The sequence below is a fragment of the Macaca fascicularis genome, chromosome 3 (genome assembly GCF_037993035.2).
Source record: "Macaca fascicularis isolate 582-1 chromosome 3, T2T-MFA8v1.1".
NCBI classification, from domain to species: Eukaryota; Metazoa; Chordata; class Mammalia; order Primates; family Cercopithecidae; genus Macaca; species Macaca fascicularis.
This window is the reverse complement of record NC_088377.1, coordinates 134,592,553-134,606,041: the sequence shown is the minus strand read 5'-3', so window position 1 is coordinate 134,606,041 and position 13,489 is coordinate 134,592,553. Positions and strand designations below refer to the sequence as shown.

Below are 13,489 nucleotides of genomic sequence, written 5' to 3'. Positions count from 1 at the left end.
ACAGACACACAATACCATGAAAATCCTGTGCACTTTGATGCTTAGGAAAATAAAGATTGACTTTGAAGGGAAGCAAATAAATCTTCAATATATTCTATATTGAGTCACTCAACCAAGTGAATACTATTGATGGGAAGTAAATTACCAGCAATCACCAAAGTTTAACATAATCTCTTTGCCTACCTCATAAAAATCATTTTCCTCTAAATTCAGAAGATAAAGAAAATAGGAGATGAATAGGAGATGTGATTTTTTTTTTTTAATTTACCTTACTTAGTTTCTTTGGTCCAAGGTCAAATAGTGAAGTGGGCCCTTCTCCTTTTGGCTTCATCACCATCCGTTTCTCAGCTCCAACATGCCAACTGGCAATGTCCCTCTCTTCATCATAGTTACTCGGGGTTCTTGGGTGTTTTCATTTTATCTATTAATAAAATAGGTTTATATAAGAGGGTCTTATCAATTAATTCCCACTATTTGACCTAAAGTTTTGGTTGTTTAAAATTTCACACACGTTGTGGGATTTCAAAAAGCCTTAAACTCAGAAAATTTGAAGGAAAGCAGAACTCTTCTCCTTAACTTTAAATCTTAGTGCATAAGTCTGGCCTCCTCTATTCTGCCCCGTCCTTCATGCTTTGAAGGAACTTAACCTGTCATTTGATGTGTTGTTTTCCATTCCTCCGAATCCCTCTCAGACCCATAACATGTATTCTAATTATTTTTTCTCTAAATGCTCTCAAATTTTCCAGTTTTAATTTATGTTTTTCTTCCTGTAAAAAATCAACCAACAATTCAGCATCACAAAGTCAGATCAGAGATATTTGGGTGAAATTTATTTAGGGCCGAAGTTGAATTTTGACCTAGTATAGTATCATCTTGAAAATGACAGATTTTTTTGGAGATCTTTGTTCTCCGAATGAAATTTCCAAATTATGTTTTCAATCTCCTTATCAATCTTTCTAAAACTTGCATGCTACTTGGAATTTATTATTTAACCAACTTTTGACAACTGTGTCTGAGGCACTGTGGAACATACAACAATATCTAGAATATGGTCCTTGATATATAGTAGTTTACAAACTAATAGGAAAGTAAGAATAATTTTCAATTTAAAAACTTTGCAAGTAAAACACAAGACAAAATATGATCCTCATGATAAACATAGCACAAAGTATATGGGAATTTAGCAAATGAAGGAACCCCTTACAGTGGAGTAACATGGAAGGCTACAAGGAAAATAAATTTTAAGGTAGATCCACTAAAAATGATTGGGTTTGAAATGATGAGCTACTCATAATAGCTTCCTAAGACTTGTGGGGGAAAATACCCTTTTTCTCTAGTAAAAGAATTACAGTCATGCAATGGCATATCTCCTACCAAAAATGCCAATATAGCTACAGCTTCTGTTTGTTTACCCAACTGAAAATGGCAATCTAAGAGCAAGGGTTATGCCTTTTATTGCCTATAATACTGACAGCTGAAAAATTACAGAATCATAATCAAATTGCACACACTGGGACTAACCCTAACTTTGCTCCAGATTGATTGAGTGTGCAGGATTTGAGCACTCTCCGAAACCCTTCAGTAACTTAAGGATTTATTTCTGGGAAAGAGTATGTATGGTTTCTGGCATTTTATCTCCCAGATAGACCCTTTCCTTTCCCTGGGTAAACTACTTTTACATTGACTAAAAGTGCATTTCATTTCCAACACCAAGTCCCCGAGCAAAGAGTGGACGAAAATACATATTAGCATATGCAGAGTACAGAAATGCTTTGAGTTCATATATTCCAGGGATTATATTCACAGCAAACCTCTGAGATTCTATTAATGCATCGATTAATAAAACATTGGTGAGCAGGTTGCCTACGGAGAGGGTTACACATGCTTGTTTATAGTTGACACATCACTCATCATCCCTGAATGGAGAACTTTGACTGTAGAGATGCAATTCTCCAGCTGCATATGAATGTGGCTACAGTAGGGAGCCTGTTTATCTGAGGAATGTGCTGGTGATTTATAATGAAAAGAACCTGAAAAGAGGTGGTTGGTGCCCTTTCACACAATCCGATAAACTGTTACAAAGAGATAACAGTGGCATTGAATTAAACATGTTTGTCTATTTTTCAATGTTACTTTTTTTTTCTACTTTCTTAGGGCTTCATTTTAAATAATGCTAATTGTCTCTGAATCATGCATAGTGCTACAGTATTAATCATTGTAAGTCTGGTATAAAGAAAAAGTAAATAAAAATACAAAGATAGTGTATTTAAACATTAATTGATTTTTGATTTGTAATTCTCTAGGAAGACATTAAATGTTACTTAGATATGCCCTGTCAGAGAGCTATAAGGAAAAATTATTTTACATGACATTATCATCAGCCAACTTATTTTTATGGTCTGCATATCTAATTTTTAAATTTATATAACACAAGCAATATGAATAAATCAGTTTTTGAGTATAGCACTTAACAATTACGTTGAAGGAAACCAATGGTCTACAAACTTTCAATATTTTCACTAATGATGAAAATAGTTGGTAAAAACAGAGAGCCTGACTTTTCTATCACTCTTTATATAAAAATATGTAAGCATTGAGAATGTTATTTGACAGCAGGCATGATGTTCATTTGTTTACAACTAAAGTATATATCCTGGGTATCCAACTCATAGCCTAGTGCACACATAGTAGGTGTTCAATAAATATTTCATAAGTGAATGCATCTCTGAGGCTTTGAGATAGAAGAATGTGCATGTTCCTTATTTAGTATTCTCCTGACCAAAAACTTAAGCAGTAAATATAAGTCAGTTCAGGTCTACATCTCTCCTGGCTTCCTAGATGCCAATCTCAGTTGCAATATTCAAGTACAAAGGCAGTATTTTTTCTTGCGTAATACAAAGTCATTATTATATGTATACCTGTTGGTGATCCTACCATCAAAGAGTGCAATAGGGGAAAAGCATCTGATGTGACCAGGTAGGTAATGAAGCAAAAATGATGCATTTTCTTATTTAATTCCCATTTCCCATGCCATAAATAAAATAGTAAAGAGTCATGTGCAAACATAGATAACATGTCTCTATTCCTTCAAGAAACATTCATTGAATTCTTCCACTATGCCAGAACATAGACAAACAAAGAGAAATAAAACACAGTCTTTACCTGTGAAACAGGTAGACTGATAGACACTGTTGCTTTCTTTATCATTTTTGTTCATACAATTTTTATCTCTTTATGAATTCGGTGACAGGCTCTATTAATCTGTTCCTTCCCTATTTGAAGGACAGGCCAAAGATCCCGTTTGGACATGAAAGACTGTTACTTTCAGTGTAATGCAGTGTTTTATTTGAAGTCTTTTCTGGCTAAGAGCCCTTTCCCAATAGAGAATTAAGCTTTCTATAGACTAAAAGGTAATCTTTACTCTTTGAGTAGCCAGACTTTCTTTACATTCAAAAGATGTCTACACTTTTTGCAAAGATACATGGTAAGCCTGTGTTGATGGCCTTCTTTTAATTAGCTATTCTCTTTTACTAAGCACATAAAACAATTATTTTATAGAGAAATTTCGGCATCTTTATCATTAGCGATAATGATCGCAATGTCTTTTGCCTTCCATGGCAGTTTTGCTTCAAAGGGAATTGCGCATAAAGATCAAAGAGACCAGAAATTGATATGAAACAAAAAAATTCTACTACAGTATCAACTTTTAAAAAAATTATTAATATTAGACTTTCTGTTGCCCTGTGGCAGATCTCTCAGGGAGGCTCTGAGTTAATCCTGAGCATTCCAATGGCTGCTGCCATCAGTGCTGAGATTCACACTTAAACAAACAGACAAAACATACCCCAGCTGACAGTGTGGCTCTGGAAAACAGCCCATCATTCGCTGCATGTGAAAGGAACAGGAAGCAAGTGGAAATCTGGGTTTTAAAGGGCACTGCTAATATGAAAAGGGAGAAATGTCAAAAATGTTGAAGTAAATACTGGACTAGCTCCTGTCTTGCTTGTTTCATTGAGTTTTTTTCTTCCTTGGCACCTGAAAAATTCTAAATGCTGTGCCATTTCATTAATTCCCAATGAGCACAGAAGAAAACAAAAATAAATCAAAATAGCCATAGAAAACATTTCTTGAACAAACTACAACAGGAATATAAAGCCAGAAGTCAACAATTTGATTGGGGAAGGGAGATAAGACAGAATACTTGGTCTTTCCTGGCAGTAACTGTTGGGTCTTGAATGATAAGTGGCTGTTTGCTGGAGAAATTGGTATAGAAGGACATTCTTGGCAAAAGGGAACAACATGAGCAAAAGCAAGGGGTCATCAACATCCTAAACACCTACTGAGTGCACATAGTTCAATATATCTGCAGCTTAAGATCTGAAGGCAAAGGTAGGCCTACGCAGATGAGCATGGTGAGCAGTAAGGCTTTAGAGCTAGCCAGGGACAAGATCATAAAGCACTGAGAAGAGATTTATAATGAGTTAATTCTTAAACCTGTGGGCAAGGGAAAGTCAGTGTACACTGACAGAAGATGGGCTACTCTGAATAGTAATTGAGATTGTGCCTTACAGGGTCTTCCCCAATGAGACATCATTCAAATTGCTAACATTTGCTAATTTATCTGAGAGCACATGGATGACGTGGCTTTCAGGCATCTTTATTGAGTCTTGGACTAGCTAGGAGAGCCCTTCCTTCATAAAACCCTTCCAATACACAATCATGCGTGAAAGTTGAAGAGAAGACAGGCATGCTCAACTGCACACACAAGGGCATGTGGCTGCAACCTGTCAGAAGGATGCTCCAGGAGCCCGATGTGGTCACATCTCTCACTTGACTCTGAAAATAATAAGTTCATCTTATCTAGGGGGATAGAAGTAAGCAAGCAGGGTGAATGTGCTGACCAAGTGTTTGTTCTAGTGCTAGAAAGCTGAGTGTCAAAGAATTCAACAGCAGGTACAGGGGTTCATGCGTGCATGCAACTAGACTGTTCCACACCAGAGTTTTGGAAAGCTCTCTAGAAAGATCCCAGACTACTGTCAAAAACATGATCCTCACAGCAAGGCTTTGCCTGATTCTCAATAGATTCATGTGTTCTAGCCTAGAATGTAAAAAGATGCTCAATTCACAGTAGCTAGAGTCTACTGTGTACACCCCAGCACTAGCATTCATTGCACTACCTGAGATGTGAGGACAAAATGAGGAGTTGCCTCACTCTGGATAGGGGAAGCAGCCACCAGCAATCACACTTGCCCCGTCATCTATAGTTGTATAGGTTATACAATAATAAGTTGAGAAATTGTGTACTTTTAAAGGGGGTATCCTTTTCTAATGTTCAAAACGGTGCTTTGTGAGGTGGTAGCAGCTCTCTAGGAATTTATTGCTAGGGTCCTGCTACAAATTACAAGAGCTCAGCATAGTGGGGATAAGGAAGAAGTGGTTGCTTTGGGAGATGCTACGTGGTTAGATTCTGCAGGGCATAGTGGCTAATTGAAAGACGGTAGCAGTGGGTTAAGTGGAGAAGACTCTTGGGTGCAGACTTCTGGCTTGAGAGCCTGGAAACAGAGAAGATCCATTTACAGCCACATAGATTTTGAGGTGTCTGAGGGATGTATGGGAAAAGCTGTTTAGCAGGCAGTTGACCTAAGAAGTATGGAGCTCATTTAAGTGGTAGCTGAAACTATGAAAATAGATGAGTTGGCCCAGGAAGAGGTAGAGGGAGGATGAGGGAAGGCAGGTGTTAAACAATGGAATTTGAGATGTTGTCAAGATGAAGCATGAGAACAGAAACTAGGAAGTTGTAATAGGTAGGAATAGTCAAGATTTCAATTAAGGTCAAGTAAAGTGAGGACTACAGTGAGTTTATAGTTTATTCAATTTAGAAACTAGTAGCAGCTTTTTCCACAACCCTTTTGTTAGAGCAGTTGAGGCAGAATCTTAACCTCAATGGGCTAGGAGAGTTCATCTGTTAAGGGCGGGACAGAGATGCTGTGGTAGAAATGTAGAAATTGTAACAGAGTTCATTGTGTTTTGTTGTGTTTAAAATGGAAAGGGGAAGAATCCATAAAAAAGGTAAGTTTACAAATGCAGCTTAAAGAGAAGGGATATAAACTCATATCCACATTGCTGACCTACCAAAAACAAAGTAAATGACTCAGTAGAGAGAGTACTGGATTTGGCTTTAAAAAGAAAAAAAAAAATTGGAGTCCAAATCCAACCTGCAGTAAGTACACTTTGTAAGGTCACCTCCTTGACCCTCTGTGCCCGTTTCTGTGAGATGGGACCACTAGAAACTACATAATAGAGGGTGTAAGGATGGGGTGAGAATACCTGTGGGAGAGTGCCCGGTGCTGTGGTGTACTGTGTGTTTGGTAAATAGTTTTCTGAGTCATCCCATTAAAGGTTTGATAGGGCATGATCAATGTAATCACTGTTGCTTTCTTTACCATTTTTGTTCATATAATTTTTATCTCTTTAGGAATTTGATGACAGGCTCTGTTAGTCTGTTCCTCCCTTATTTGAAGGACAGGCCAAAGATCCAGTTTGGAAATGAGAGAGGACTAGCATGACACATTGGCTCCACCATTGATATCTCCCAGAGGTACAGAAACAGGATTCATGAAGATGTTGACAAGACTCCAAGTTCTTACCTTAGCTTTGTTTTCAAAGGGATTTTTACTCTCTTTAGGGGACCATAACTTTCTAAGGAGAGAGATTAAAATAGAAGGTGACCTTGTTTTAGGGGGCCTATTTCCTATTAATGAAAAAGGCACTGGAACTGAAGAATGTGGGCGAATCAATGAAGACCGAGGGATTCAACGCCTGGAAGCCATGTTGTTTGCTATCGATGAAATCAACAAAGATGATTACTTGCTACCAGGAGTGAAGCTGGGTGTTCACATTTTGGATACGTGTTCAAGGGATACCTATGCATTAGAGCAATCACTGGAGTTTGTCAGGGCATCTTTGACAAAAGTGGATGAAGCTGAGTATATGTGTCCTGATGGATCCTATGCCATTCAAGAAAACATCCCACTTCTCATTGCAGGGGTCATTGGTGGCTCTTACAGCAGTGTTTCCATACAGGTAAGATTAGCTAATGCTATTGCTAAAAGGCTATGTCTCTTTGCTTTTACGTTTTTGGGGAACAAAAGGGAAATATCGTAATAACTTCATCAATAGATTATATCAACAATGCAATTATCATTTTTTCTGGTTATAATTTGATAATATAGGTTTGCAGGCAGAAAATCTTTCTACCAATGAAAATTGTTTAGAAGTATATCAGGTTGCTATTGCAACATTAAATGGAGGCTGGGTTTCACTGGGGGCAGCTATCGTTGTCTCTTATCCTCCTCCTGGAATCGATCATCTATAGAGCCCAGGAATGTTCTCTGAGTGATGGCAGAGGTGCAAGAGAATGCAAACTCAGCTGTACAAAACTCCTTCAAGTTTCTGCTTGCTTCACACCTGCTAACATCCCATTAGCCAAAGCAACTCACAGGGCTCAACCCAGAGTGAAGAAGCTGGTAAGTATGCCCTGCCCACAGGACAAATGCTGCAATTACATAACAGACTGTCAAGGTAAAATGAAATAACAATTTGAAGCCACTGATACAATCAAACACAAGAAGGCATAATGTCATGGAACTCCATTATTCCCATTAATTTTTACTAAAGCATTTTTTTGTTCAGAGATAAAATATAAATAATTCATCAGGATATAAACCTAAAAATGTATGCAGAGAAGCCAGAGGATGCTACCATTAAAAAAAAAGAAAGAAACATTTAACACATAACTTAAACTAGATATAAAGCTAATAATTGGCTGTCATAATTTTGTTGGAAAGAAGAAATATACAAACTCTTGCAATCCTTACTTACAAGGTTATACATTTTATAGAAGGAAATAAGTGAGAAATCATCTAGCTCAACTTTGTCATTTTCCCAATCCCCAGAAAGATTGGTTTCATGAAAACTCCCACTGGTAGAAAGTACAAGAACTAGAACTCAGACAGATCTTTTGTACTTCTGTGCTCTTTTAACTACCCCATGTGATATTTATATGTTACTTTAAGTTTAGTATTTTTCTGATGAGAGCACTAATGTCACAGTAATAAAAGACCATGATTCTAAGAGTCATACACTTTGCCTCCCACCAAATTACTATAATCAAACCCCAAGCACTAAAAGAAACTATGCTACACTCATGTTATCTTTTTATGTCAAGAACTACTTAAATTGGCTACATTTGCACTGGAATAACCTTCTTTCTCTAGCTCACATTTGTGGCATCTAAAATTCTAGGTATAGGCTGGGTGCTATGGCTCATGCCTGTAATCCCAGCACTTTGGGAGGCTGAGGCAGGCAGATCACCTGAGGTCAGGAGTTTGGGACCAGCCTGGCAAACATGGTGAAACCCTGCCTCTACCAAAATACAAAACGTTAGCAGGGCATAGTGGGACACACCTGTGTTCCCAGCTACTCGGGAGGCTGAGGCAGGAGAATCACTTGAACCCAGGGGGTGGAGGTTTCAGTAAGCCAAGATCAGGCCACTGGCCTCTAGCCTGGAGCAACTGAGCAAGACTTCATCTCAAAAAAAAAAAAAAAATGTAAATAATAATAAATACATAGATACATAAAATAAAATTCTAGGTATAATTCTGTGTGATTCTCTATGAGCTATGTGAAATTTATTTCCTTCTTCAGATTACAACATCATATTATGAGTAATTAGGATAACTGGTTTTAAATAAACATCCTTACATTTCACTAGATGGATAGAAAATATTGCACATATGAAAGCACATCATATTAATTTTGCCACTCTTTCTATACTTGGATCAAGAGAGATGAAAAATGTTATTTTATTTGAGAAAAGAGAATATATATATATGAAGTATGACAGATTTCATATATGTGTATATATAGTCTGTCATACTTCAATCATAATTTCCCGATGAATGCCAGTCATTTCACAAATTTATATTATACTCAATATTACCACTAGTAAGGTCTTTTATATATATATATATATGCTTTTTCTCACCTTAGTTTCTCCTAGTGCAATAAATGGTACTCTACAGCAGATGTGTAAATATCCCACTTATCCAAAGTAATTGAGAAACTGTGCCCTGCAAATGGCCGTTATACAATCTAATTTTACTCTTTTACTACCTATGTATTCCCTGAAAGAAGACAGACCAGTTTAGAGGAAAAAATGTGGGCTACTAAAACCCTGTACTAGTTAGTTCCCAAGGGCAGAAGCCACTTCATACTCATTGAAAGACCTATCTCATTATTTCATTTATCTGGTCAATATCACCATAAAGTCACAAATGTTGATAAAGTTCTTATCTTCACAGCATAAATAAAAAACCCCAGACTATCATGCTATAATTGAAAGAGTATAGATTTTGGCACCAGAAAGACCTGTGTTTGATTTCCAACTCCACCGTTTACTGGTAAATCTGTAAAATGAAGAAAATATTGTCTACCTCAAAAAGTTAGAGAGAGGATAAATTAAGAAAATCTATGGAAATGCCTCGCCAAAAACTGACAGATTCAATAAATGGTAACTTTATGTCCCTAAAATTATAGGACGGGTCAGTGGAAAGCCATATCTAAAGCCAATTATGTGGACTTCTCTGGTGCCCAAGCAGTCTCATGAAGTCATTGTTGGTTTCCCACATGGTTAATCAGCAAGTCAGTCTCTGTTAAGCTCCTACTGTGTGTACTGCACTGTGATAGGAGTTAGAGCGAACACTAAAGTCATATAGAACACAGCCCTGATCTCAAGAAACTTAAAATCTGGCTATGGGTACAATGTGCTCTGAAATAACAGTGACTATAATTCAGAATATGTTCATGTAGCTCACAAAGTAAGAAATGACCTTTAGAAAGGTTTTGAGGATGAGTAAGAATGAAAGTTGCATTGGAGAAAGGCTAACAGGGTGACAGTGTAAATGAGATGCTGGATCTGAAGAAGCCAAACAGAAAATTGTGGGAGACGTCCTTGTACAAGAGGATAAAGGCCTTGACATGAGTAAGAAGGGACAGGAGAGAGGGCTCCATTCCCTCCTCCACGGCTCCCACGTTTCCTGACTACTCAGACTCTGATTAGGCTACAAATTCATCCAGGCCGAATCAAGCAAAGAGTTGGAGCAATTAGTCTATACACTGACCCCCAGGCACCCTTCCAAGGAACCCTTCCATACAGGGTCCTGTGTTCAGCTAGGCATCACGAATAGTAAGAGGTGTTAGGTGGCTGTTATGTAGCTAATAATTAAATTGTATTATTCCTTTGAAACATATATGTCCTTTAATAAGAATTCTAAAAAATATAGTCAATGGTAATCCAAAGCCATAAATTCCTAATGGTGAATTTAAGGCCCTCTTGTACACGAATGAGGGAAACATTTTTGGAGAGAGGATTTTTCTGGGTACCTCTCATACTCACATGCTCCTGCTCCTGTGACTGATTCTGGTCATACACCTGGTGTGTGGTAACCGTGGTGACAGTGTGCAGCCTGTAGCATTGCCATCCATTTTTAACTGCTTTTGACTTCCTACATATGTACTGGAAATTGTCTTTGCTTGAACTGAGCCGGGGGAAAAAAGAGGGTGGAAGAAATAAATGAGTATGAACCTGTCACACAATTTTAAAAATTCCTGCTGTCTAATTATAACATCTAGTCCCAAACCAGAGCTCAGGGTTTTCCATTACAAATTGCCTGTTGAGAGAGAACTTTAGAGAATGACAGCATTTTGTACATCTTCCCTTTTGTGGTTGGGTCAGTTTAGACATTGCAATCTCCCCATTTGGGCCTGGATTTTTCCGCTGAATTGCCTCAGGACATGCTTTCTCTCCAGCTTCCTCTTCTTTTCCTATCTTCCCACTAAAGGATAGAAATTTTTCCGGAAGGCAGCACAGGAGATATCACCTGCTGTGTTAGTTCATACAATAGGCAGTTTGCTGATAGGAAAACTGCATGGAGTGGAATTCTTAATGACTTGCTGGGTTAAGCTGTATCACCACTGATGAAGAAACTGGATACTTATTTCCCCAATGCTCTTATTAAGTACAAGCGAGTCTGTGGTGGTCCCTTTTATAAAACAACAGTATTGATTTCTTAATTCAGTAATCAATGAAAACTAACATCAATATCCTTCTATATTAGCAAATATATGTGGGAGTCTATTCACCCTCCCTGGTGAATAAGTTTCTTTCAAAGCATTTTTAAGACTGTATCCTGCTCTTCTCCATAAGCCTGCAATCCACCCACTTCAGGGAAAACAGTATTTATTCAAGAAAAGAATCAAGTTGGTTGCCGTTAGGCAATTGTCTACATGGTACTTGTTTTGAAACAATGATAATGCTTGCGATTTAAAATAGACTGTAGTTAACTGCTAAGTTGTTCAATCAAAAATGTTCCTTGAAATGACCCTCACTCTTTCCAGAGAACACGTCATTTCTTCAGCCTTTCTTGCCTAGATGGAGCAAATTTTAATTAGAACATAGCAGATACAAGTTGACCCAGTTATTGTTTTGTCCCTGAGTGTTAAAATGACTTCAGGAACAAATGAAGATTTGGCTTAGATGGTATGTAAAAGTTAAGCTCATAGAAAGTGCGGAAGAGAGCCTTGAAAGGACCTTCCTATCTCTTTCCCACCCCTGGTATAGGAATTTTCCAGAATTTCTAGCACTATTCACATCCCAGGAACACTCTAACTCAGGAGATGGTTATTATCACATAGTGTATCACGACATGACACGCATTGTTCACATTATATCCCTGAGAAGACTAACTCCTGAAATTAAATCCCTTGCAGTAAATTTCATAGGTTTTAGCTATATGGGGGAGAGGGAAGAGCATATAAAGACATCACTCTATTATACCCCCTCCACTCAACTCCACAGTGCTCAAGGGGACCACTGCTGGTCAATTTGTATTAAGCTTTGGCTTCTTTCAATGATTCATTCCTCCTTTAAATTCAAATGTTTTGGGGAAAAGTCACACATTAATTGCCAGTTTTCTTATAGGAGCATAGGAAAAAATAGTTGCAGAACTTGGGAGTGTAGTAGCCTTCATATAGTTAGCTGTCTCCAAGTATCTGATAGACTGCTGAATGGAAACAGGTACACTCTCTCTGTGGACAAATTGGTTGACTCTAGAGCAGAGTTTCTCAAACTTGGCACTACTGCTGTTTGGGGCTGGATATAGGGCTGTCCTGTACACTGTAAGATGTTTGGTAGCATCACCAGCCTGTACCCATGAGATGCCACCAGCACCCCAAGCTTTGACATCTAAAAATGTTTCCATACATTGGCAAGTTACAAAATTATTCCCTTTCCTCACTGAGAATCACTGATCTAGAGCAAGGTATATTTAGAGTCAACATAAGGAAGAGTTCTTAAAAAGGAAATAGCCTGGAAGGAGAGGGGTTGAAGGAAGTGAGTCCTCTGTTTCTGGAGTTATTCAAGCAAAAGTTGGCCTGTTACTGAGGAGACTGAAGCCACATATTAGTATTTGAACTACATGGCATTTAGGGATATTTCTTAATGTTATAATTATATGTTACTCTATGAAAATACTCTACTATTAGGGTTGAAGTCATTGCAAAGGAAGTATTTAAAATATGGAGCAGAAAGTTTACGTAATGGGCTCTTTTATATCAGGATCACTTTGAAGCAGAAGTCCAGTCAATTGTTATTTCACTTGATTATATTAGTATTTTTGCAAATTTCATGAATTAAGCATCTTATTTACCTATATATTATAACTAGGGTTCTCATATAAAAATCATTTTTATCAGAAAATAAGCATTTATTAAGCATGTATATATTGAGCACAGCAAGAACATTATTTTACAGAACATTATCATGTAGTCTTGACATGGAGTAGAGAGAACGTAAAATAAAATTTTAAAATAGTAGATATCTTACAAGCTTCTGAGGGATGTAGAAGCAAATGGAAATATCAAGACCATACATAAAACAGGTCCAAGTGTAGAATCTGAGTATCAATTGACAACATAAGTACAGGGAGATCAGAAAGAGAACAGAATGAGCAGAAAGGCATGGGATTGAACATCAGAAAGACCTAGATATACATAAACAGCAAACCTGCCTTTGAAGCCTTCCTGGAAAATTGCTTTCTCATAGTCTACAGGATGATATCTGCCCAGTCTTTCATATATGAGGGAACATAGTGTTTCATCCACCTAGAATGCAATGTTCTTCAGCTGTCTGTATGCCTTGCAAATCCCACTTTCCTTCAGTCCTCCCCTCAAATCCTATCCCTGTGAGAACCCTTTCCCAAGTACTCACCTCATAAACATGCACCTCCATTACTAAGTACATATAACTGTTCATTTGCATATTTATTCTTCCATGAACTATAAACCACTTGAGTTTAAGAACGACGTCTTTTTTCTTCATATTACTGATAGTTAGAATAATGTCTCAACCAGGTAGACAGTAAGTCTTTGT

The 13,489-nt window shown here is 37.6% G+C and overlaps 1 protein-coding gene across 6 annotated transcripts in view; it reads left to right on the top strand.

Moving 5' to 3' along the window:
- GRM3 (glutamate metabotropic receptor 3) overlaps positions 1 to 13,489 on the top strand; it is a 222,742-nt gene that overhangs the window by 114,313 nt on the left and 94,940 nt on the right. For 4 of the 6 annotated variants that reach the window (XM_065542397.1, XM_065542395.1, XM_074035627.1 and 1 more), the window contains one exon: positions 6,476 to 7,083. The exons of the other annotated variants lie outside the window; for them this stretch is intronic. In XM_065542397.1, the coding sequence (XP_065398469.1) occupies positions 6,616 to 7,083 (468 nt within the window). In that variant the 5' untranslated portion in view covers positions 6,476 to 6,615. The remainder of the gene's footprint in view (positions 1 to 6,475; positions 7,084 to 13,489) is intronic. 6 annotated transcript variants of the gene reach the window in all.